The 25,318-nt window shown below is 51.1% G+C and overlaps 1 protein-coding gene across 1 annotated transcript in view; it reads right to left on the bottom strand.

Moving 5' to 3' along the window:
• Positions 1 to 25,318, bottom strand: part of LOC119446505 (uncharacterized) — a 105,409-nt gene that overhangs the window by 23,492 nt on the left and 56,599 nt on the right. Inside the window, exons 6-11 of the mRNA XM_049664898.1 lie at positions 24,930 to 25,059; positions 18,270 to 18,487; positions 17,390 to 17,588; positions 2,895 to 3,010; positions 1,994 to 2,143; positions 771 to 1,073 (exon numbers count right to left, since the gene is read on the bottom strand). Coding sequence (XP_049520855.1) covers positions 771 to 1,073; positions 1,994 to 2,143; positions 2,895 to 3,010; positions 17,390 to 17,588; positions 18,270 to 18,487; positions 24,930 to 25,059 — 1,116 coding nt within the window. The remainder of the gene's footprint in view (positions 1 to 770; positions 1,074 to 1,993; positions 2,144 to 2,894; positions 3,011 to 17,389; positions 17,589 to 18,269; positions 18,488 to 24,929; positions 25,060 to 25,318) is intronic.

Raw genomic sequence — 25,318 nt, 5'->3', positions numbered from 1 at the left:
GCCTACATATTACTCTTACGTGTCCTTTATTTAACAGAGAAGGGCCAGGGAAAAGCCTACAAACACTCGAGCTTCTCGCAACTATAAAACACAAAAAAGAAAACACGTGCATAGACAGTCAGAAAGGTAGAACCGCTCAAAAGGTACACACCATGTCAAAAGTAAAAGAGATACGTTGCCTGCCACCGCCAGGCCGACTACACTGCAGGCTGTTCAATGGTGCTTTTGGGGTATGCCATAAGCTCCAACACGCAGGGGAATCACCCAGGGGAATATGGGCAACGTTTCATTGGCAATAAACCAGTTCGTAGATTGCGATTTGTCGCACTTTTTCTGGTGTGTCCCATCCTGGTTACCGGTTTTACTCAGTTGTACTCAGTTGTACTCAGCTGTGCTCAGCGCAATGCAAGATCAACGAACACCAACTAGCTAAATTTCCCGCTTTACTCTCGCGCTCGCTATCCATACGTTCGGAGTGTCAGGAGCGCCACGGGAACTGCACCACACAACCCAATGACATTTATGTGGCGAAGACGCCGAGTAGCCGGTATACTTTTAACGAAGGCTGTACATTTTTTTTAGGTGTTGTAGTGTGCGTCCATGTGCGCTCGTACCTTCCCGAGTGTAATATGTACGCTTTCTTATATATTTCAAATATTTCATATTTAGGAGAAGCGTCGGTGTTTGTCCGCTTTTCTACGTGTTTTGTTTGTTGGCGTTTCGTGTGGAAGATGTTTTTCGATAAACTGCTCGCAGAGCCACGCACGCACATCGCACGGTCGGCCCGCGGTGTCGTCGGCGACGGCGCGGTCCAAACAGCGCTGCGCGTCCTGCAGGCCTTCCTCGCGCACGAAGTTGCAGAGGCGTTCCACGAGACACGTGACGAACACGGTCACGACGCTTTGCGGCAGCACCAGCGACGCCACGAACGTCGAGGCCGTCAGCAGCACGAGCACTGGCCCGGCGCGGCTCCCGAAGCGCCCCACGAGCGCGTAGCTGAGCCGACCGACGGTCGACGTCTCGTCGCTTACCAGCACGAGCCAGAGCAGGAGCACCGTCGTCAGAACGTCCACCTGACCGCGAGAAGCAAGAAACACGTGCCTCAGAGATCCGAACGCGCCGCCCAATCTAGGAGGCCATAACACGACGCATTCGAGTTTAAACGTTTTCTAGAGGTCTACACAGGGTTCCACCGTGCTTGAACAGTGGGCCTCTTCGATTTGTCGTCCCGGACTGTCCACGGCTGCCGCGACGCTGCTTACGCAACGCTCATCGGCTGAAAGCACCACCGGCACCACCTCGGACAGTCCGGGACTGTCAGGGATGGATAATCGAAGAGGCACAGTAGTGGAAGCAACCAATACTTATGACACGTTGTCCGACGACGGCTTTGGCGCGCATGCCTGCAAGAGGCAAATGGTGCGGTGTGGAGTCCGATACGACGTGTGACGCATCTGGAACACGGCTGTTCGAACTCTTGGTATACTTAATTTGAACCTCATGATAGCAGTAAAAAAACGTGTTGGACATGGTTGTCTGTACGACCAGTCGCACATGGTATGCAATATCGTACCATGTGTTTTCGGTGAGGACACTGCAACCATCCGATTTGATGCAACGGTTATAGTGACCTGACGGACTAAGTGTCAGAAAGATGGCTTCTTGCGCAATTGCAAGATTGCACAGTCAAGTTTAAAGAGAGTACTTGGTGTAAGTTATAGATACCACTTGCGCTTTGTGAAAAACACGCACAACACATTGGTAACTTGCTAAACAAGCACAAGTTGCGAACGCCGATATCCATTCTCTCTCTCTATAGTAGATCACCCGGCCGTTATCTGTTCTACGCATTACCTACGGCGCGTCCAACACCCCCTCTTCGATTACCATCTGTTCGTTATTACAGCACACATTTATAGATCTCCCTAAACTTCTAAACGTGGTGTCCTAACGCCGCGCTACACTGTGTTCGTCCTTCAATCTCTCAACGCACCGATAAATAGTTGGTGGCGACTTGATCGTGGCCCATGATGCCGAGCAGGGGCAACGCGACAGCCGGCAGGAAGGCCAGGACTGGCTTGGGCATGGCGCGCACTTGCCACCAGGACATCATCAGCAGGACGCAGTAGAAGCACTTGCTTTCCTGCGTGGCCCAAGTCCATACAGCCGTGGCGTAGCGGCGCAAAGAATAGACACAGACAGGAACCGAACGCACGACAGAAGCGCTGTCTTTCAACTGAAGGTTTATTAAGGCGAAAGCCTTTAATCTCTCATCGTTCAGTCGACCTTCAACGTCCTTGAGCTAAAACCGCGTCGTAGACACGAAATCATACAAGCAAGTCACGTGACCCCTCAGGCGAGTTAAAGGCTGTTAGAGCGGGCCAAAGTGTGGCTACGTATGAGTGGATGACAAAGCGAATTGAGATATATGATAAAGTGAATTAAGAGGGACGACAGCGAATCAAGAGGGATGACTAAGCGAATTAAGAGAGGTGACTCCTCGAATTAAAAGAGATGACTAAGCAAATTAGGAGAGATGACTAAGCGAATTACGATAGATGACTAAGCGAATTAAGAGTGATGACATTTAAAGTGATTGACTTAGAGAGTGCGTCATGTGTCAGTATTTAATGAGTCGGCACTTCAGCTTTCGCCTACTAGTCATCTTAGGGATAACATAAGAGACCCTGTGAATTTTTGCAGACACGCGACAAATATATGCAAAGCTGACCGCGCCGAAACGAGACAAGACAGAAAAAAAAGACATTTTACAATTTCAATACGCCATTTTTACAATGGCAATACACTAATACCTATTCTTCTGCTTACAGCCAACAGACTAGCGCACTATAATTGTGCAATACCAGCTTCCAATATATCACGTGGTAACGAACCTTGGTGCCGGGGTAGAGCACGGGGCACAGGTAGAACGGCATCAGGTAGCTGAGCATGCCCGACGTCTCCCGTTTCGGTGTTGGTGTCCGGCTCGAGCTCCATCGCTTTGCCAGCTCTGCACAGCCAATGGCGGCCGACGAGGGTGGTTCAGAAGATCAGTGCCAGCATTCAGGGAAAAAATGTCTTTGCGCTAAAGATTATTCGTAAGAGCAGGTGGCAACCAATCGTAATCTAGAACATATTATCCGCGATGGTGGCAGGCCAATGGCCAGGTGTCACGAAAAAAAAAAAATGTCACAGTTTCGCCCTAACGGCGAAGCAATGAATGCGATAGCAACACAGCAATGTCATACGAAGTAAGGTGAGCGGCTTTGGTAACAATATGAATTGTAGTAAACATGCGCTGATTAAGTAAGCAGGTGTGCTGCGGTGTAAGTAGACCGACATGAAGAGAGACTCGATGACCACGAGAAGGCGCGTGTGAAACGGTGGTGTTGATGAGAAGCGCTTCCCGTGGGCAGCGCGCGTGCGAAGGGACACACCTGTAGCGCTGCACTGCCGATCCGGGCAGCATTACATGTGTAGCGTGCGTTGGAAAATGTGACCCGACTATTACTAACTGAATGAACAAGCGTGGTGTGAGCGCGCACAAACAAACATGAAGAGATCACACTGAATGACTGCAGACAACGACTGTCAAAACGCTGGCAGCAAGCATACGCCGCTGCGGGCGAAGGTACGTGCGGTCTATCGCTTGAACAGGAACTGAGCCGCGAATGCACGGCTCATAAAGGTCAGAGCCGTGTGGAGATAAGAGACGGTGCGGCGAGCGACGAGCGCGGTTGTTGGCAAAAGAAAAGTGCGCCCCCCCCCCCCCCCCCCCCCGCTTCCTCCGGCGCTGGCTTCCCGCTTCCTCGCTTGCGCGCGGGAGAGATAAGAGCCGTGCGGCCGAGCGACGAGCGCGGTTGTTGGCACAGTAGAAGTGCCCCCCCCCCCCCCCCCCCCCGCTCCCTCCGGCGCTGGCTTCCCGCTTCGTTGCTTGCGTGTGGGGGATTGAGTGCGTGCGTCCCAGCACGCTTGCGCTCGGGCATACGGCGCGCGGTGAAGATTTTATCTATACGGAACCTCACGGCGACGGCGACGGCGACGGCGACGACGACGGCGACGGCGACGGCTACGGCGACGGCGACGGCGACGGCGACGCCGACGGCAGAAATCCGGTTGAAGTGTCCATATAATTGCTATCGCAATAAAAAAAAAAACCGGAAATCTGTCCCTTATCTTTTGCTGCCAAAACGGCGCTGGCGCCTTACGGTTAAAAATTAGACGCGCACGTATCAACTCTGCTGACGATTCATTAAATAGCCCACCACGTCCCGTGCTACGAGTAGTGCGTTTAGTTGCATCTTGGTTTGGCCATTTCAGAGCACTCTGGTGGTCGTGTAAGACAGCAGTGAAACTGCCTTACACATTGAGATGACTTTAGTAGAATTATTCTGACTTTGTTCACACTACATGAGCGTGCTTATACTGTCACGGTATGAATGTATAAAATGACCTTTGAAGCTTCGCGGGAGTTCCCGGGAAGGACCATTGAAATGGGCCATATCAACTTTATCACGAGTCTGAGTGCGCTTCAGTAGGACTAATGGAGTCAGACTATCTCTGTGAGGTCCTGCAGTACTCGCAGTAAAACTCGAAAACTACGTTACACGACCGACCGTGACGCGACCGCAGATCTCTCCAAGCGCCAGTCGAAGATGCCGTAAGTGCTATCTCGATGTCGCGACTAAGCGTCACGGCGTGAGCTCACCATTGAGAGAGGTGCGACTGGCGTCTCTGCTGATCCTCCTTCCCATGGCAGTTGCGCTGGCAGCGAAGTGGGACAGGCCGGAATGTTCGGATGAGCCGATCTGCGCTGGTAGCGAGCGAGCGTGAACGACAGCCGTAACAGCCGGCACGCGGTGAGAACGAGACGCGCGAAGTGCGTGCTTTGTGATGATGATGATTCCTTCAACAATGACGCTAACCTACTTTGTGAGAAAGGCCAAGAATCAGCGGGTATTATGATGATGATGATGATGACAGGGCGTTATTGAGAGCAGACGAAGTTGTTTGGTCGTCTTCATTGCGGGTGACGTCCTTAGTCCAGGAAGTCATGTGACCTGGCCCCCATGCCTTGCCCTGTTCACCAGCTGACGCTATAGTCATCAGGGTTGAGGCTGGTGAGCTGGCTCTCCCACTGCTCCGCTGTGGGGTACGTAATAAGGGGGATGTCAGTGTTTCGGTCGCATTCTCATACCATGTGGTCCAGGGTGTTTGGCGTGTGGCAGAACTTGCATTCGTATTCGTAAAATGTGGGGTGAATGAGATGGTATTTCGTGCCGTGTGAGAAAGTGTTGGTTTGTGGTTGTCTGCGAGTTATCGCGTCGTCTTTCGAGAGCTTCGGGAGTGGCGGGAAATATATTGTTCTCGCCAGTCTGCGGTGTGCGAGTATCTGCGCGGGTAAGAGTTCATCTGGGGGCACCGTTGTTGTCTCCTAATGAGGCTGCCAGGAGAGTATGTTACTGTGCGTAGTCTGGACACCGGACCTAGCACATCCCTAGCAGACAGCGAGACAGTTGGTGTTATGATAACAAGAATATAATTCAAAATAAGAGAGCGACCGGCCATAAATAAAATAAATAAAATTGGAGGACGCTTAAGCTTCGCTTTTAAGAGTAGAACGCGATAGCGTCATCGGGAGCCGTTCGCATCGCATCGTTCGCATACGGCAAGTAGGCTTCATTCATTGCAACATCACTGAACGTCGGAAAGCCAGCTTACAAAGACCAAGCTTACACCGATCCCCTTAAAGTCGGCTTCACTTTTAAATAGAAATGCATTGCTGGGAAGACGTTTTTCCAGGGGCAATATAAGTGGTCTTATATTAAAACGTGAAGGCCCTAGCACCTTTTTTTATTATTTTATTAATTGTTTGCTATTGCCCCGCCGCGCGCGCGTGTCCAAAACGAATTAGCAGGCGAAGTCCCAATTTGACCTGCCTAGGATGCGAGCGCCATCTGGATATCATTTTCTCAAGTACCCGAACGCGCGGCTGTAGGTCTGGTAGAAATGCTGGAAAACGGGTTTGTGTTTGAGTTTCCTCGTAGCAGAATTAGGTTTTCTCGTCCATTCAAATTACAATAATCCGACGCCGATTGGTAAACAATCCATCGGCGAATTCGACGCCGAATGATAAAGTTGTACTTCACCATTTTTCTGACGGATTTCACTGTGAGAAATTGAATTTTTCTTCACCAAAACCTTGCACCACGTGGAGGGCCTGCGCGGATGGAGTGCTTGGGATGGTTGAACGTGATTTTCTCCGCCACCGAGCCGTCATCGCACGCCGACGCCGGTTGCCGATGCCGAATTTTCTGCTACACGGGGCCCTTAACGCTATCGCGTTAATAATGCGTAATACAGTCAACCATGCGAAACGAGAAGGAATGAAAAGAACTTAAAAAAAGTTGTCGCAGTTTCACCTGAAAGGCGAAGCATCAATTGCGATAGCAAATTTGAAGAGAGCTATACGGAGTAATGATAGCAGCTTTATCAGCTGTATAAACTTGGACATGCAGCAGCACCGGCAACACGCAGAACTGTTGTCGACGCCGCCGGCGTTTTGCCCGCGTTCGCTCAAAATGCGTGCGGCGTTGGTGACTGTTGCCGGAGCCTCTGATATAAATAGGCACTTGGTGCCGCAGCTAAATGTCGCCTCCCTTCCCTGCCCCTCCCCCACAGCCTTTCGCGGGTCGGAAGAAGGTACGTTTACTCTACATATATGGTGATTGTAGAGGAGGAAAGCGACGCCTACTTCTGCAGCCCTTAAGGGAGCACAGCGCAGAACGCGCGTTTGTTCTCCGCCGTGCGTTCACTCCCCGTGAAAGCGCGCGTCCCTCGCGCTCTTTCACTCGCACATACAGCGTTCGGCGGCGCGCGGCGACGATTTCATCTCCATTGACGTCATACGGAACCTCACGGCGACGGCGACGCCGACGGCAGAAATCTGCTTTTGAGTGTCCATATAATTGCTATCGCAATAAAATTAGTAAATAAAGAAAAGAAAAAGGTTGACGAAAACGCCAACTTGGTTTCTTTTATTTCTCTCTTTAGCACACAAACTTTGTAATTCGATTCCTTTCTTGAGAATGATGATGATGTTACTATTTAGATCATCATCATCAGCATTGTATTTTATGGTAACTGCAGGACGAATGCTACTCCCAGCAACATCCAATTATCCCTGTCTTGCGCCAGCTCACAGCATGCTATGCCCGGTTGGTGCGCTTGAAACGGGCGCGAAATCCAGAGAGACGGAAGGAATTTCTTAAAGAGCAGGAGAGAGAGGTAGGACTAGGGAGAGGAGAGGGTAGTGACTATAAGATGAAAAGTTCACCAACGATTACGATACCCCCGAATGAGAAATTTGAGTGCAGTTCTGTACGTGTTTTCATTTCGCGATATATTGGCTGGCGCGGACAATCTGTCTCGTGCGGCACGTCGCAAACGGAGCGAAGTGTGGCGCGACTGCCCCGCAAATCGAGAGATCGCGAGAGGCAGCGCGTGCATGGGTGAGGCGTCGGCGCGATTCACAGCAGCCGCCGCAGACAGATCTGACGACGCGCTACTCCGGTGCCATCTCGTAGCCATCGTCGCCGCAGGGCCCGTCTTGCGCGGCACTACGCTTTTCTTCTCACGCTTTCACCACACCCTCCTCCTCTGCTTTGCTCCTCGCGCTGTCTTCGCTATCGCTGTCTTTCATCCCCCGTTGTGCTCGTTCGCTCAATTACGCCGATGCCGACGCTCGCAGCGGGAAGATCTGCGCTCTAAACAAAGCACCGTTAACTGTGTCGTGATTGAATTAATCAACATCAACTGTCTCACTCGACGGTGGATCTCTCAGCAGCGGTGTCGCGGGATAAGAGCGTGGAAGAGAGTGGAGAAATAGAACAGTGGTAGGGTGAGAGAGGGGGAGGGGGAGCTAAGATTTCAGCCGAGAGACCAAAAAAAAATCGCTGCAGTAAAGGTGAAGAAAGCACAGATGAATTGAATGATTTCGTATTTCGCCCATTTTTTCGCAATTGCTAAGATAGTCCTTTTTTGGCGCCAGAAATGTATATTTTGTGCACCTGAACGATTAACGGAAGAAATAAAAAATATTAATATTCTAAGTTTCTAAAACGAATTGAATGAACATACTTATCGAATATTATGCTCTAACTTTTCGTATTTGTATTCGTAAATGAGCTATTCAGTACTTTCGAATATCGAAACTAACCAAATATTTCGCAGACGCCAAACTGTTAAGGTCTGGTTACTGTTCTCCGCCTGCTAAACAAGGTATCACAAAGTATCAGAAATGAAACGACAAATGTTTTCGAAGCAATTCAGAAACAAAATGGATAATGTCATCTCGCTTTCGGTTTCGTGGCGGACGTCTACATTGACAACCTATGATTCTTGCTTGTAGTCTCTCACTTAGTGCTTATGGCAGTCTAGTCATGTAGCAGTTTGAACAGCGGAGCTGTCCTTAGTCCAGCGTGCGCCGTCGATGACGGCGCCATCACGCAGGAACAAAGCCACAGAGGTCACGTGATCCAATCGCCGGGAGGAGAGAAACCGACCAATCGGAGCGCGCGCCGGGGCGGAGGAAGAGAGGCGCCGGGGTATAAAAAATTGGTGTGGTTTAGCTTTGGTGAACCCTGGTTGATAGCTACTGTGTCGCGTGTGGTTGGGCGTCGCATTTACAAATTCCTATTCATTCCTAATAGGAATGGCTAACAGTGCGGCATGCAATTCGTGCGGCTGCGATGAGACGCTAGAGCACCTTCTGTGTCATTGCCCAGCTTTTGACGCTCAGCGACGGATACTTCAAACTCAACTCAGCATGTTAGATAGCAGAGTGCTGTCAGAGGAAAAGATTCTGGGACCATGGCCTACGCATTCCTGCATGCGAAAGGCCACAAAAGCTCTTCTTCAGTTCTTGAAGGAGACTGGACTATATGAGCGCTTGTGACAGTGGATCTTCCTCTGCGACTGACTGTGTGAATAACTGACTATGTGTTTTTTTCTTTTTTGTCGTATTCTCGCTCCTTATCTATTCTTCCCCTTTCCCTCTCCCCAAGCGTAGGGTAGCCAACCGGGCACGTCCTTGGTTAACCTCCCTACCTTTCCCTTCTCGTTTCTCTCTCTCTCTCTGGTTGATAGCGAAAGCTTCACTGACCCGGCTAGGCCCATTGTCGAGCTGTGGCCAAGGGGTGGTTTCGCAATTATATACAGATATGTTTGCAATGAATACACTGTTTATTCATCATTTTTATGCCTATGAAGACACTGCAGTGATCAGTAAAGTAGTGAGACTTGGTTGCAACTCGCAGCCGGGCCCCAACTCTACTTGGGCAACGGCGGCAATGTCTCCTTTCAGGGCTCCGCAGTCCGACGTAGCGTGAACGCGCGCACACATGTCAGGTTGGAGAGAACAGCAGAGGCTATAGTTCGACCGATGGTTCGACGTACTGGCGCCGCCAACGTAACCGGACGCGCGGCCAATGCTCTCCGACGCGCCCGGCGTCTGACGACGCTCGCCCGCGTGCCGATAACGTCGGACAATAAAGGCGCCTTAATGATCTCTTGTGGTTTTACCTCTAGCTCTCAAGGTGAAAACTGTTGAGTCGCCGACGGCTGCTCGAGGTAGCGTAATGAAGCTTTCGTTTCAAAAATCACCGCCTCTTCCACTCCGTTAAGATGGTCGAACAGGGAAGCTGTGCATTCACGGCCGCTTGGCTGGCCCGAACGGCGCTACTTGCGGGGGATGGGACGCGTCGGCGTTCCTATAGCGCGTTGCCGGGGATGGGACGCGTCGGCTTCCACGGGCGACGGCGTTCCTAGCGCGTTGCCGGGGATGGGACGAAAACGGTGTATTGTATGTTCATGTCTCACTAATAAAATGAAGCCAGTTTCACGAAGTGAAATCTGTCGAAACAGCTGAGATGTGGTCGTTCCTTCGGTCTAAAACGAAGACTACCACAGCGAAAAAAAAAAATAAACATACGCGACAATCGCAGAAATAGAACGGCCGCTGTTTCGACAGATTTCACTTCGTGGAACTGACTACATTTTTTTTTTTTGTGTGTCTTTCACGGTACAACCAGGAATGTTTTTCTTGCAACGGGCCGTATTACATGTGTTTGCGGCACACAGGTCATTCAGCAGCTTTTTCTTTTCTTTTTCTACAACCTCCGATTTTTGTCGGCAACCCTTTATTTTGCGGTTTGAGAAAGCTAGTCATACAACAGCCATTCATTCTTTTAAAGCTGAAAGCTTGTCTGCAACCAGGCTTTAAAAATGTCGAGAGCCTATTCCTGCAGTTTCATTACTAATCTTGTGTTTGAATCTGATCCTAATTGCGCCTGATAGTCAATTGTGAGTACAATGATAGCCCTAGTGAGTACAAGCGTGGTATCTAATTATATGGGAATAAATGTGCCTGTTGTAAATATGTGCGTCTGCGTTTGACTACTCGGTAGTCGATTCGATATTCGCCACTAATTATTCGTATTCGATTCGTATTCGAAAAATTTGGTATTCACCCACTTCTAATGCTAATGCATAGCAAAATGTTTTTAGAAGGGTCCCAGCGCCACCAATCCCAAGTCGTTTGCTGCAAAGCCGGGCGCTTCCACTTGTCAGAAGGAAAAGTTCGCGCGTGCTCTACGCTTGAGTGTTCTCTTGAACTGTAGGCCGTACTGTACGTGGCACTCAAACGACAAAAAGTAATGCCTGCAAGATTTTTCGGTATAAAACAGTTTATGTTTTCGGAGAGTATGCTTGTACGGCTTACATCGTTCATACCAGTCTATTCAAATGGTATTTTGCCCAAATTTTGCCCTACGCAACAATTACCCAGGTCCAGCAGGTACACGTGACCAGCACTTAACGCGGAGAGATAGCCGGAGGCGCTGAGAGCCTTCCGAATTGCGATTCCGAGGGAGCGTTGAGAGACATGATCAGCGAGAAGGCCAGAAAGCGTTGAACATGGCGTTCAGCTACCACCAGGACATCATCAGCAGGACGCAGTCGAAGAGCCTTGTACTTTTGTAGCACGCGAGCGCGATCTTCCTCGTTTTGACTTGAGCAGCGACGCCCGAAAACGTCGCCTTCTCGGACGAGACAACACACCACGAGTGTTGGGACGGCAGAGTGTTTTCGAGCAGGACGAGGCCCTGTTGGCGAGCAGACTTGAAGTGGCCCCCGGGCGCTCGTCACAGTGGTTTTAACAAGCTCCAGGTCCGGCTGGAACCTGCGTGGCCAATGACAATGAACAAAAACTGTTTCGTTTGAGCTAGTTGGTTCTGGATTACTACAGTCTACAGACAGGACAGAGAAGATGCAATACAACAAATGGCACAAGTTACGTGTCACAACACAGCCATGTGTCGTGTTGCTTCTTTCTTTGCCATGTCTGTAAATTTAGGCCTTACGCTACGTTAACCAATGAACAATTAAAAGTCTGCAGAAACAACAGAAAATCTGAACGTCATGGATTCAATGCGCTTTTAAGTTTTGGGTCCGATGCACGTGAATCCAAACTCAGTGTACGATGGTTATCGGCTAAGCTTGTTGGCTCGTACTTTCCGGGAAATCAGCAATTATTTTGACAAGGAAGGAAGGCAACACAGTGCTTGGCTGTATTTAATTGTCTGACCGCGCTCTCCGTAACGTTCTTCAGCTAGTACGGTGAAAAGTTGCGAGCGATATGCCGATTCGCTTATCACCAACGGCACTGCGGAAGCTGTGGTAGCACAATACTATGGCATCCGTACGTAACGTCACCTGAATGCGCCCTAATGCACGTGGCACTATTCCGCCGCGTGACAAGGATGAAAACAACGACAATTTCCATTGATAACGGCTAGATCTCCCTGGAAACACGTCTGGAGCGGGTTCACCTTTGAGAAGTGTGGTTGTCTTCTTCGCTTCCATGTGGCACGTGACTGAAGTAGTTGACAGGTGACATATTTAGATGAATGACTACGATGCGGGGCTGTAACGTGGTTCGCATACAAATAAAATCCAGTGGTGCGAAAGCGAGAAGCAAGCGGAACCGTATAAGCCCACGCGGCGTTTCTTCTTTCTCCTCTTCTGTGGGACTGAACGTGGTTGGTGTTGTCTTTTCAGTGAAATGTTCATCCAGCCACTTTGTTAACGGTGGTTCTGGCACTGACGTCACGCCAAACGTATCCAATTTTAATTTAATTATGGGGTTTTACGTGCCAAAACGACCACTTGATTATGATTCGCGCCGTATAGTGGGGGACTCCGGATTAATTTGGACCACCTGGGGTTCTTTAACGTGCACCTAAATCTAAATACACGGGTGTTTTCAGCATTTTGCCCCCATCGAAATGCGACCACCGTGGCCCCGATTCCCAGGAACATGCACCCAAACTTCCACATCGGGCGGCGACAAGCCCGAGCGCAGGCGCTCGCGAAAAAGTATGAGAATCACCCCAATGTCTTGTACGTAGACGCGGTCAGCACCACAAGAAGCACCGCATTCGTCACCTGCATAGTCGACAATCACGGGACCGAAATAAATGCGTCGTCGGTTCCCAGAGCGAGCGCTGCTGAGGCGGAGGAGCTAACGATAGCGTTAGCCATCACGACGAGACCGCACTGGGAGTGCGTCATAGTTCTGACGGAGTCTCAGACGGCGTGCATAAATGTTTTCAGTGCCAAAATTTCCAGGGCCGTTCATTGCATTCTGAGTGGAGCGCACCAGCTCCCACCATACATACAAATCGTGTGGAGTCCGGGGCATGAGTCCTTACGCGGCAATCAGCAGGCACATGTCTACGCCCGAGCGGTATTACTCAAATTGTTACATTGTTTACGAGGGTTTTGCAAAAGCCCGACTCGCAAATTACTGGCATAATTCAAAGTCCCCCTCTTCCTCTTGCCCGGTTACGGAGACCCTGATAGAAAAGGTATTTTCTTGTCATATAAGACTTTATTATAATGAAGCTTCACTGTACACAAAGCCGCAAGCACGCAGATTAGACTTTTGTATAGTTACAGTATTTATTCCGTTCCAGCATCTACATTACTGAGCAATCATATTTTTGTAAGCGCACGAGGGAAATAAGTTTCGTTGGACGTGCATTATCACTGTAAATGGCAGTACTTCGTTGAAAAGGATCAACTTGCAAAGTTGCGAAGCCGTTTGAAGCCAGAAGGACGAAGTTTAGGCAAATCCATGTAGTACCAATCATTTGCATCAAAGTATATCTACCTTGATTTGCATGCTGGTTGAACTGCCATAGTTGAAACTCGTAAAAACATTAGCATTAGCTTTCCATCTACGTATCTATTCGAATATAGGTTGACTTTTTTTTTTTGAAGGTGTTAACCAAACTGACCTATCGGCCTATATCTGTGACCAACGAATTTCGACCTGTATTCGGGAACTGGACTGGACAAACTTTATTTGGGAACAAAGCTAACATTATGAACTAACGGGAGTTCCTCCGTGGCGCCCACCATATAGCCAGTCTGGAGATTATCCAGACTGACCTTGGGAAATGCTGCACATCCAAAGCACTCGACGGCACCGAGGCCGACGTCTTTTGGGCCGCCGAGAACGCCCGTGAGGTATCCGACGAGGACGACTTCTGTGGAAATTCTGACGAGGATGCAGCTTGTGGTATCGAAAAGCGTGATTAGTAGCAAGCTTAATTAAGTAATGATATGTCATGTTCAAAGTTTCTAGGTTTTCGAAAAAAGATTCTAATTACATACGTTTTTTTTTTTTCTCGGTGAGTGCAATATACAGGTGTCGACCTATATTTGTGTTGAACCAGTTCTCGAGTAAATATGGCATTACCTGTTTTAGGACACTACTGTCGCTACCGAAACATCAAAAAAAGGCAACCCGCCGTGGTTCCTTAGTGGCTATGGTGTTGGGCTGCTAAGCACGAGGTCGCGGGATCGAATCCCGCGGCCACGGCGGCCGCATTTCGATGGGGGCGAAATGCGAAAACCCCAAGTGGGTTGAAATCTTCCGGAGTCCCCCACTACGGCGTGCCTCATAATGAGATCCTGGGTATGGCACGTAAAACCCCATAATTTTTTTTTAAATCGAAAAGACAGTGTTTATATCGCCTCAGTCAGTCGCTGTGTACATGACTGTGCACATCAAGATATAGCGAATCAAACGCAAAAGCTTTGATGACATCTTGGAGCACTTGCAGTTTGAATAATATGCGTGCAATGTCTGTATGTCATCATGTAGACGGTTGACTTCTATCATTTTCACAATGATTTACATCAATTATAGATATCAAGTAGCTGGATTGTTAAGTATGGTAGCCTTGAAATGGTTGATGTACTCGTATCTGACGTTCTTTCAGAGAGTTGACGAAACTCGTTTTGCAAGTTGCACATTTTTCGCGATTTTGGAGGTGCAAGAAATAAATGTGGTGACGTTGAATTTTCAAACAATAGAACTGGCGGCTGAAAAGGCTATTGTATGCTACCTTTGACAGATAGTGCTGTTCAACCATTTCAGATAAGTTTCAGAATGAGGAAGAAATAACCTGCGTATGAAACAGCGATGTTCAGATAGTTATTTGAACAGATTCAATAGTTACCGTTTCTCTTGTTCACTTCAGGGCACATGTTGCCAACACCTCCCGTGTCCCGTGCATTGGGGGCACGCTAAATATCCCCTGGTGGTCAAAATTAATCCGGAGCCCCTCACTACGGACTGCCTCAATGAAATAGTGGTTTTGACATGTAAAACCCCCGAATTCTATTCAATATTGATTCAAGAAATTAAGCCACATTATAACGTAGTTGTCAAAAATTCCGAAACGACCTTCAGAACACCAAACCTCGATATCGTGGTGTCAGTGCAGTCTCACCTTTCTCACATTGACAGCCGCAGACGCAGTGACAAACGGCTATTTCAAGATAGTCGTATAGGCTGCCCCAGCTGAAAATGTTTCCAGTCCCTGCTGGATTACTAGGCAGGAAATCTGCGCCAGCTGGAACTTTTCCCATATAACCTTCTTCCAGTTCGCAATCGTACTCATTGCCAGCTGGATACACGCTGAAATCCCGCCTCGAAAGGTTCAGCTACCAGCTGTATCCCATGAAAATTCAATTCAAGAGAACTACTCTCTGCAAGAAATGGCACAGCTTCCATCTGGAATGAGTAGTGAACCCACTGGACTGTCCCCCATTCTTAAATAGCAGTACTGGTCAGCTCGAATGACATCTAGTGGTGACAACACGTTCCTTTTCAGAATTTGTTTTCCGCGCCTATCGACATGTGCGTTTTTCTGTTTCCAGCTGACTAGAAATTTTGCAACTGGAAGTGCTAACTGCACTGAAAATCTGGCTGGGAACCATGCTGGAAATTTATATGCCATTTTCATACGGAGCTGTTTGCATCTTAAGGTGCTAAACATAAGCCTGTAACGCGAGTGAAGCTTAGTAACATTTGAAGCCGTTTAGGGCACGGTTCAGAGCCCTGGTGAAAGCAAAAAGAAACCAGAAACGCTCTTTGATATCCAGAAGCGATAACCATGTATATGTTCGCCAAATCGGTCAGCAAAAAGCTTTCTTTTTTTTTAACGAGAAATATTGGTGACGGCCAGGCGTACACACACCCCGCCTCTTAAATTGTCTGCGCAAAGATGTCGTGCAGAATGCGAGTCACGTGCCGTTCTCGCAGCAGCCACTTCGCCCTCGTGCGCTAGCTACACTAAAATACGTAAACACAAAGAAAAAAATATAGCGCGACCACCTATAAGAAGAAGAGACGCTTCGGAGCAAGCGTTGTTGGTGTGGGCCGCGGGATGCTCCTCAGCGTCACTGTTTTCGCGTTCCCCCTTCTTCGGGCGGTTCGCCGTCGCTCTTGGGCACGCCGCCAGCCACGGACATCGCCTCGATGTGGGCCCGGCTCCTGGAACGGCGCACTTTCTGGGAGGGCGCCTTGGAAGACTGGACCGCCTGATTGTCTTCCCGCTTGGTCTCCGACGCCTTGGAGTCGGTCGAGGGGTCCGACTTGGCGGAGTTCGTGGACTTGACGCTGTCCTTTCTCGACAGCGCCTTCGTCTCAAACGCGCCGGGCACGACGACGTTGTCAGGCTGGGTCGCGACGTCCGTCGTCGTATCGGCTCTTCTCGCAAACGTGGCGCTCGCTTTCATGTTGGCCCTCGAAGAAGCGTCGACGGTGCTGGTTCTCCTGGCCTTCGAGGACGCGTCGGCGGTGCTCACTCTCCTGGTCGTCGGCGAAGCGTCGACGGAGCTGGCCCTCCGGCCCCTAATAGCGTCGAAAGCGCTGGGTCTCCTGAGTCTGTAAGCGTCGTCGTCCTGGGCTACTAAAGTCGGACCCCCGCCTTCGTGCTTGAGGCTCGATTCGCCGCCCGGCTGCTTCGCACCGGTGGCGGTGACTGCCGCACCGAAGCTCTGCTCACTCTGCTTGGTCGCGTGCTTCGGCTCGGCGTGGCGCCCCGAGGCGAAGCAGTTGAAGACGTCGAAGCTCTGCGGCAGCCAGCCACCCTGGAAAGCCCAAGAGGCGGCGTACGAGCCCAGCAGCTGGGTGAGCAGGCCGAGCAGCATGCAGGCGAACCGGAACGGAAACTGCTGGCCAAGGCTCTCATCGTACATCGGCAGCCTGATGGTCACCGGCACGTTCATCGACGGCTCGCCGCACAGCCAGCGGAAGACGGCGCTGACGGAGAAAGCTGCGAGCGCGCGCGTTAGGCTCAGGATGGATCTGCAATGTTCTTGAGCGCGTGTAGAGTTTAGCGGTTATATTCATTTGCAACCACTAGCTGTGTCCACAACTCGCGCGTTATGCAACCGCATGGGCGATATATGTATATATAAAAATTGCCTGAGCGTTGCTTGCTTGAGCCGCGCACCATCCGTTCCGAGTACCCAACAGCTTCCTGCAGGCTTCCGACGTAGCGGTCACCCTGAATGCCGGCCACGGCGGCCGCATTTCCATAGGGGCGAAATGCGAAAACACCCGTGTACTTAGATTTAGGTGCACGTTAAAGAGCCCCAGGTGGTCCAAATTATTCCGGAGTCCCCCACTACGGGGTACCTCATAATCAGATCGTGGCTTTGGCACGTAAAACCCTCTAATTTAATTAAATTTTTGTAGTGGTCACCCTGGTCTGGCAAGCTATAGTGTTCGCCATCGGGTCTTGGACTACCTCTCGATATTGATTTAGGTCGTGACGTGGATCAGTCAGCCTGTGCCATAAGTCGAAATAAGTTTACTTCACGACTACGAGAAATCACTAGAAAAATCAGAAAGCATCATCTACGCGCGACCTTGATTTTTTTTCAGTCGAGTCTCCTGCAGCACCTTATAATAAAATTTACGTAAAATACTGACACATTTGTCGACGGTCCATCATAATTTGTGACTCACCCAAAATGGCGCCGTATGCGTTGCTATTTTCGAAGTAGAGGACGCAGATCAGCTGCGGAAACAGCAGCACGTAGACTATGTCCGAGCACAACAACCACAGCTCGAACACGGAATTCACGGACAGCGCCACGTAGGTGGCCCAGGACCCGATGGAGAACACCATGACTCGTAGCACCAGGGACACCTCGACGTCGGAAGCCTGCAGCAAGCAGTTGGATACTCTCGGAACGGATATCAGGGTGGGCTTTTCAATGTACCTTGTCATTTCTCCTTGACTTGTCTTTACTCGCGCTGTTGCAGCCATGAACGCATACAAACTCGCCCGATGGAGGCGGACAGCTAAAACAATGGTGTAGCGTGCCTTGCGTGAACGTTAAAGGGGTCATGACTACGTTCGTCCGACTATCCTCAGTTTTTCAGTGTAACTGAACGTAGAGGGCCCCATCTGTTTATCCAATGAACTGGGCTCTCAGCGCACATTCTTAGCGAGAAATTTCAATTTGAAATCGTTGCATCCAAGCGCCTATCCACGGACAGCGACAGCCATTTTAGCATGAATTGTGTGACGTCCGATAATGTGGGCCTACCGCTGTGTAATCTGCTCTGCAATAAATTAAATCAAATTCACGTCGTCCCACTAACGTACCGGAGCTTTGGTATCGGCAAGAAATGCAAGAAACGGAATTGCTGGCTTCATTTGTCCGTCTAAGTCGATCACTTAGCGTGAATACAGAAATAGGGTTCCGATGGAATAGTGCGTAAGAAACAAGAAGGTTAGAAAAAGCACTTCTTCGTCTAAACGTATTAAATGTTTAGTGACACGAGCGAAACTGATATAGTGCCACTTTAAACGAAGTATTTCTAGAGCCGTATACAGTACCATGGGTCGAATGATGGACTGGTAGACGTTCTTGGTGACCATGGAGGAGGCACTGAGCATGGAAGAGTCCACCGACGACATGATCGCAGCCGTGATGCCGATCAAGCCCATCATGGAGACCAAGCCGGAGGTCAGGTAGCGGATGGAACACGGCAGCACCCGGACGATGTCCTTGTCGCGCAAATAGTGCGGACCCGGGTAGCCTGCCGCCGTGAAGTCTGGAAGGGGGGGGGGGGACACATTGCGTTCTCTGTGCCCGTATACAGATAAAATTTCACACTGATACTTTTGGTAAGGTTTTTTTAATGCGCGGCAATAGAGACAGGATGATAGAACACGTAAAAGCAGGACCATCGGTTAATTCGTAACACTGTTTTTACATGTTCTGTACCCTCTGTTGTGCCATAGTACGTGCCAACCCTATCATCGAGGCGACAGACAGACAGACAAGAAACTTTATTTTGTCCTAAGGGACTATGTCGTAGTCGCGGGCCGCACCTACACCGGGGGCGGAAGACCGTGATCTTCGGCCCTTTCGCAGGCCCTTTGGACAGCCCGAAGCTGGATTGAAAGGTCGTCGCTCTTGACGGCTTCTTCCCAGTCTTCTTGCCTGTTAAAAGGCGAGTGGTGCAATGCTGAACATTGCCACAGCATGTGATTAAAGGTGGACCTTTCCTCGCCGCAGTCGGGGCAGCGGGGATCCACACCCGGAGCGTAGTGGCTCAGCCTAGATCGAGACGGAAATGAGCCCGTCTGCAGCATTCTCAACACCGAGGCCTGGGGTCTGCCGAGCTTCGGGTGAGGAGCCGGGAACTGCCTGCGTCCCAGCTGGTAGTGAACCGTGATGTCGTGGAAAGTAAGCAGCGGGTCCGTGGTCCGGTCGATCCCCTGCGAAGCCGGGCCCCTCAGACCGGCGCGGTTGACGAGACCTCGCGCCTGGTCGTGGGCCAGCTCATTGGGGTTGATCGAGCCGGGAGAGACGTTCCGGCCCATGTGAGCCGGGAACCAAGTGATGACGTGACGGACCGTGCCTGGCTTGAGGGTCCTAAGCACCGCCGCAGCCTCGGCCGAGACCGAGCCGGCGAGAAAGGCCATCGCCGCCGACCTGGAGTCTGTGAAGATCTGGGTGCGCCCGGGATCACACAGAGCCAGCGCCACTGCGACTTGCTCTGCGACGGACGCCGTCGAGTGTTGGATGGACGCTGCGTTCAGGAGTTTGCCCTGGGGGTCAACCACCGTGGCCGCGTACGAGTTTGATCTGGGATACTGCGCCGCGTCGACAAAGGACGCGAGCTCTGGGTTCTGCAGGGCAGTCTTGATGAGTGCTCGGGCCCTGGCTGCGCGCCTGGCCTCGTTGTGTTGTGGGTGAACGTTCCTCGGGAATGTGGAGACTCTAAAGGCGTCCCTTTCTTCCTGTTGGAGGGGGACGGCGCACGACTCCGCGGCCATGGCGGTGAGGCCTGCCATCTCGAGTATTCGGCGGCCGGACTTGCTGGCAGACAGGCGAACGATCTGTGCCGTTTTCTGTGCTTCTACGATTTCGCTCAGGGTGTTGTGGACCCCGAGCTGCATCAACTTATCCGTGCTGGTCGTCACAGGGATACCGAGCACTCGTTTAATGCTCTTCCTGATGAGTGCGTCAATCTTGTTTTCCTCAGACCGCGACCAGTTTAGTGCGGAAGCCACGTAGTTGATATGGCTCATGAGGAAGGCGTGGTAGATCCTTAGGAGGTTGGCTTCGCTGATGCCACCCCTCCGGCTCGTCACTCGTGAGACGAGTCTGAGCATTTTTTCCGTCTTCGCCCTCAGGCGCGCGATAGTTTGCATGTTGCTGCCCTTTGCGTTGATGACCAGTCCGAGCACCCTGAGATAATCAACCCTCGGGATGCGCTGACCCGTCTTCGTTCTGAGATCGATCGGTACTTGATCCAGCGGCATGTCGAACTTGCGGCCCTTTCTGTCGGGCCGGTACAGCAAGAGCTCCGACTTGGTCGGCGAGAGGACCAGTCCCGTGCCCTCGAGGAATTTTTCCGTGACGTCCAGGGCCTCTTGCAGAGCCTGCTCCACCGCTGCGTCCGACCCGCCCCCGCACCAGATGGTGATGTCGTCCGCGTAGAGAGCATGATTGAGATTGACGCCCCCGATTCGGTTGAGTCGGACCGATAGGTCTCTCATGGCGATGTTGAAGAGTAGTGGGGATAGCACCGCACCCTGAGGCGTGCCGCGGGCTCCCAGCGCGTATCCGTCCGACTTGATCTCGCCCAACTTGATCGTGGCCTTACGATCCCTGAGGAAAGAGCTGACGTACGCGTGAAAGCGTTCGCTGAGGTTCAAACTCGACACAGAGTCGAGGACGTGCTTGTGTTTGACGGTGTCGAAAGCCTTCGCGAGGTCCAGCGCCAAGATGCCTCGGACGTCTCTCGTGACCACGTCGACTATCTGCCTCTTGATCAGTAGCATGACCTCTTGAGTGGACAGCGAGGGTCTGAAACCGACCATGTTCGGCGGGAGGAGCTGTCGTTCCTCGACATACCTCGATATTCTGTTGTGGATGACATGCTCCGCCACCTTGCCCACGCAGGACGTGAGCGAAATGGGTCGCAGACTGTCTATGGCCGGTGTCTTGTCTGGCTTCGGAATTTGGATCACTGTGGCTTCCTTCCAGGCATCCGGTACGGTGCCGGCCGCCCAGGCCTCGTTGATTTCATTGGTGAGCAGTTCGATCGAGTCGTCGTCCAGATTTCGGAGGAGTCTGTTCGAAATTCCATCCGGCCCGGGAGCCGATCTTCCGTTGAGGCCTTGAAGGACCTCTCTGACTTCCGAGACAGAGAAGGGGGCGTCGAGGTCCTCGTCTGCTTTGCCGCCGTAGGCCGGGTAATCTTCCGGCCCGGACTGCCCGATGGGGAGGTAGCGACGCGCGACTTCGTCCATCACTTCGTAGATGCGCCTTCGCTACTGAGCTTGTGAACCAGCCTGTCGATGGCCAGAGTGTGGTTTCTCTTGGACTGTGTGTCGTCCAGTAACTGCTTGAGGAGGTTCCACTTGCCTCCCGCGCGCATCTGTCCGTCAACCGACGCGCAGATTTCGTTCCATTGCTGCTGGCCGAGCTCCTTGCAGTGCGATTCGATCTCGCGGTTGAGGGCCGCGATCCTCTTCCGGAGGTTTCGATTCAGCTTCTGCGTCTTCCATCTGGCCGTGAGGGAATTCTTGGCTTCGACCAGGTGCGCCAATCGAGCGTCCATGCGGTCGAGCTTTAGGTCCGTTTCGACGGTCTTGGTGACTGCAGCCACGTCCTTCTTGAGCTTCGCTACGAGGTCCGCGAAGGTCTCGTATTCTTCGTTGTCGTCCTTCTCTTGCGGAAGGCGTCCCAGTCCACTATCTTGAAGGCCCTCTGCGGGGCCGCGCAGACCGGTAGGGAGATTTCCACGATGTAGTGGTCACTGCCTAGGTTCTCTTGTAAGTTATGCCACTCCGCTCTCGGCGCGTTCTTGACGAAGGCCAGGTCCGGGGTGGTGTCTCTCGATATCGAGTTTCCCATGCGCGTGGGGTAATGGGGGTCGGTGATCAGTTCTAGGGAGCTGTCTGTTACGGCCTGCATGAGTCTGCAGCCTTTGGGAATGCTTCTCACGTAGCCCCAGGCTTCGTGCGGCGCGTTGAAATCACCGGCCATAACGAGCGGCGTCTCTCTCGCCTTGGACGACGCCTTGGTCGTTAGGCTGTAGAAGGTCTGCCGGTTGTCCCTAGGAGAGCAGTACACATTCATAACGTAGACGCTGTTCTTGAGCCAGCTGTTGGGTATTATCTCGACGAGGGACGCTTCCAGCTTGGTGTTGCCAAGGCGCAGATCGTGCTCCTGGAAGGCACACTTCTTTGCAATGAGTGTCGCGATTCCATGCCCGCTCTCCGCTAACGAGGAGGCGGCTCGGTACCCCGGGAGGGTAATTGTTTCCATTCCCGTTTCTTGTAGCAAAATGACGTGGGGCCTCTCTTGCGGCTCCCGGGTCTTGATGAACTGCACCATTTGAGGCCTGCGCCTCCGGAAACTGGCGCAGTTCCACTGCCACACGATGAGCTTACTGTCCGGTCGCGCCATGGTTGGGCTTGTTGGACCGGAGGTGGGCTGGCATGCCATCTTGCTCGTCAGCCCGCGACTGCTGGTTGTTTTCTAGCATTTCACTGGACATCGCCTCCAGCCTGGCGGCGTCGCCGTAGTGTACGTCACAGCGCTTGGCAAGCTCGTTCTCGAGCAGTTGTACTCTGAATAGAAGGGTCTGGTTGATCTGTACCAGCTCGGTAAAGGATTTCTGCATGCGGTCCAAGGACCTCTGCATGGCAGCCTCCGCCGTGCTCACGTCCTCAACCGTACCCTGGGAGGAGGTGGCTCTGCGCTTGGCCGCCCTTGCTGTGGCTCCTTCTTCCGCAGAAGGTTGCCTTGCCGCGGCCGCTTGGGCAGCGCTGGCATTTCGGAATGCCTCGAAGTCGGCCTTCCCCTGGAGGCGACAGGAACTCCGATTTATCCGCGTCGAATGGATTCGTCGCGGGTAATTGCAAGCAGCACCGGCCATCATCGCCACCCGTCCCTCTGGGACGGTGGACCAAGGGGACGCGACGACACAATACGACGCGGGTGACGTCAGCAACCGCCCCGTCTGGGTCCTGTCGACGAGGAGTCGCCGCGCCAAGGGGATTTAAGGAAGAACCGGCCTTTTGTTAAGCCAGAGAGTCGCCACCGGCCGCCCCGTCGGTCTGGTGCGCTCTTACTGCTTTTAGCAGCTATCACCAGCTAATGGCAGCTATTACCAGTTATTACCTGCTATATCTGTATATATTTGTACATATTGTATAAAGTTTTCGTCTCCTCTTCGTCTGCTTCGAGACTCTGCCTCTCGTCCTGGACGCCGAGTCACAATACCCCCTCTCTTGTCGCTGCGCTTCGAGAAATATTCGGCACGAGCGTCGACCAATTAGTAGGTGTGTACTTTTTTGAGACCGAACCAAATAGTGACAAGAGCAAATCGGACCAAATTTAATCTCAACTACTTTTCGAATAGTTTTCAACTAACGAGCTGCCTTTTTAACTCGAAAGTGCTTTATGCCGGCTTTCACGAATGACCTCCCGTAACGGATGTGACGTGCCGCCATCTAGAAGCGATGAAGCGAAGTACTGCATCGGGACACTAACGAGCGCCGACAGGGAGCGCTTCGGCAGTCACAGCGCAGCGGAGGCTCCAGCGCGGCGTAGCCACAGAATAATGAACCAAGTGTAAACGGCTTCGTGACTTTGTAAACTCGTCATTTTCAATGAAGTCATCATCATCATCAGCCTATATTTACGTCCACTGCAGGACCAAGGCCTAGCTGATTTCAACTAGCTGATTCCAACTTGCACCTGCAAATTTTTTAACTTCATCACGCCACCTAGTTTTCTGCCGTCCTCGACTGCGCTTCCCTTCTCTTGGTATCCATTCTGTAACACTAATAGTATACACCGATTAACCGCCCTACGCATTACATGGCCTGCCCAGCTCTATTTCTTTCTCTTAATGTCCATTAGAATATCGGCTATCCCCGTTTCCTCTCTGATCGACACCGCACTCTTCCTCTCTCTTAACTTTAGGCCTACCATGTTTCGTTCCATCGCTTTTTGTGCATCCTTAACATGTTCTCGAGCTTCCTTGTTAACCTCCAAGTTTCTGCCCCATATGTTAGCAACGGCAGAATGTCACGATTGTACACTTTTTTTAACGCAGTGGTAAGATCCCAGAATTTGGCGATGCTTGCCGTATGCACTCCAACTCAATTTTATTCTTCTGTTAATTTCCTTCTCATGATACGGCTCCCCTGCGAGTAATTGACCTAGATACATGTACTCCTCTACAGACTCTAGAGGCTGACTGATGAATTCTTGTTCCCTTGCCTGGCTATTGAACATTATCTTTGTCTTCTGCATATTAATCTTCAACCCCACTCTTACACTTTCTCGGTTAAGGTCCTGAATCATTTGTTGTAATTCGTCTCCATTGTTGCTGAATAGGACAATGTCATCTGCAAACCGAAGGTTGCTGATGATGATGGTTATGGGTACGCTTTATCAAAAACTTGGATCATTATAAACAAATAAAGAATGAAGAAAAAGAATGAAGTTTAAAACGCAGAATTATGAGTCCATTAGACTATAACGTAAATGTTCGCTAACTACAGCGATGGCTAAAAAAAAAAAAAACGCTTATTCTCTATAATTACAATTGTCGCTGCCGATGGTGCAACTATTATCCAGAGACAAACCAAATCAAACACATGGTTGTTGCACGGATAAATAGTACCAAGCAATACCCATTGCAGGTTGTCATAAATGAGTGAAATTTGAGCGTTAATGATACTGGTTCAACTGGGAACGTTCGGCCTCTCACGACGCAGCGTGCTCACGTAATTTCCCGTTCTTTGTATGTACACTGGGGCAGGGCTGAAATTTGTTTGATCTGTGGTTCAGTTACCATATTTGATCATACAGCGTTGGCAATGTGAAGTATTTGAAAACTACTGGAAAAATATGTGTTTGCCTATAACGACTACAGGAGGGGGGGGGGGGGGGGTAAACCTAGGTCACAGGCTGTCACTCGTAAATGTGCATCGTACAACCTGCCCGTCGAATGCACGTACTCGCGCTTTTGGCCACAGCGCCGATGACGGCGGGCGGGATGGCCAGCGCGATGCAACCCACGGCGGCCAAGTACGAGAGCATCCGGGCGTCGAAGTCGGTCTCGCAGCTTAGCACGCGCTGGAAGTACACCTGCGTCACACAGTTGCACAAGTTATCCCCGTCGCATTTGCCCACAGAGTGACGCTCGGCCTCGTCCTGCACATCAGTTTCCGCGGAGCGTCAATCTGTTAATCTACTAAACCGTAAACTACACAGTAAATGAGCCCGTGCACGTGAGACAAACCCAAGCGGCTAAATTCTCTTAGAGCACACCAAAAACAAACAAATACGTGGACGAAAGTACGGAGTGAACAGTCTTTAACTTTTTATTGTATCACCTCGAGATGAA

The sequence above is a fragment of the Dermacentor silvarum genome, chromosome 3 (genome assembly GCF_013339745.2).
Source record: "Dermacentor silvarum isolate Dsil-2018 chromosome 3, BIME_Dsil_1.4, whole genome shotgun sequence".
Taxonomy (NCBI): Eukaryota; Metazoa; Arthropoda; class Arachnida; order Ixodida; family Ixodidae; genus Dermacentor; species Dermacentor silvarum.
This window is presented reverse-complemented; position numbering and strand designations above follow the sequence as displayed.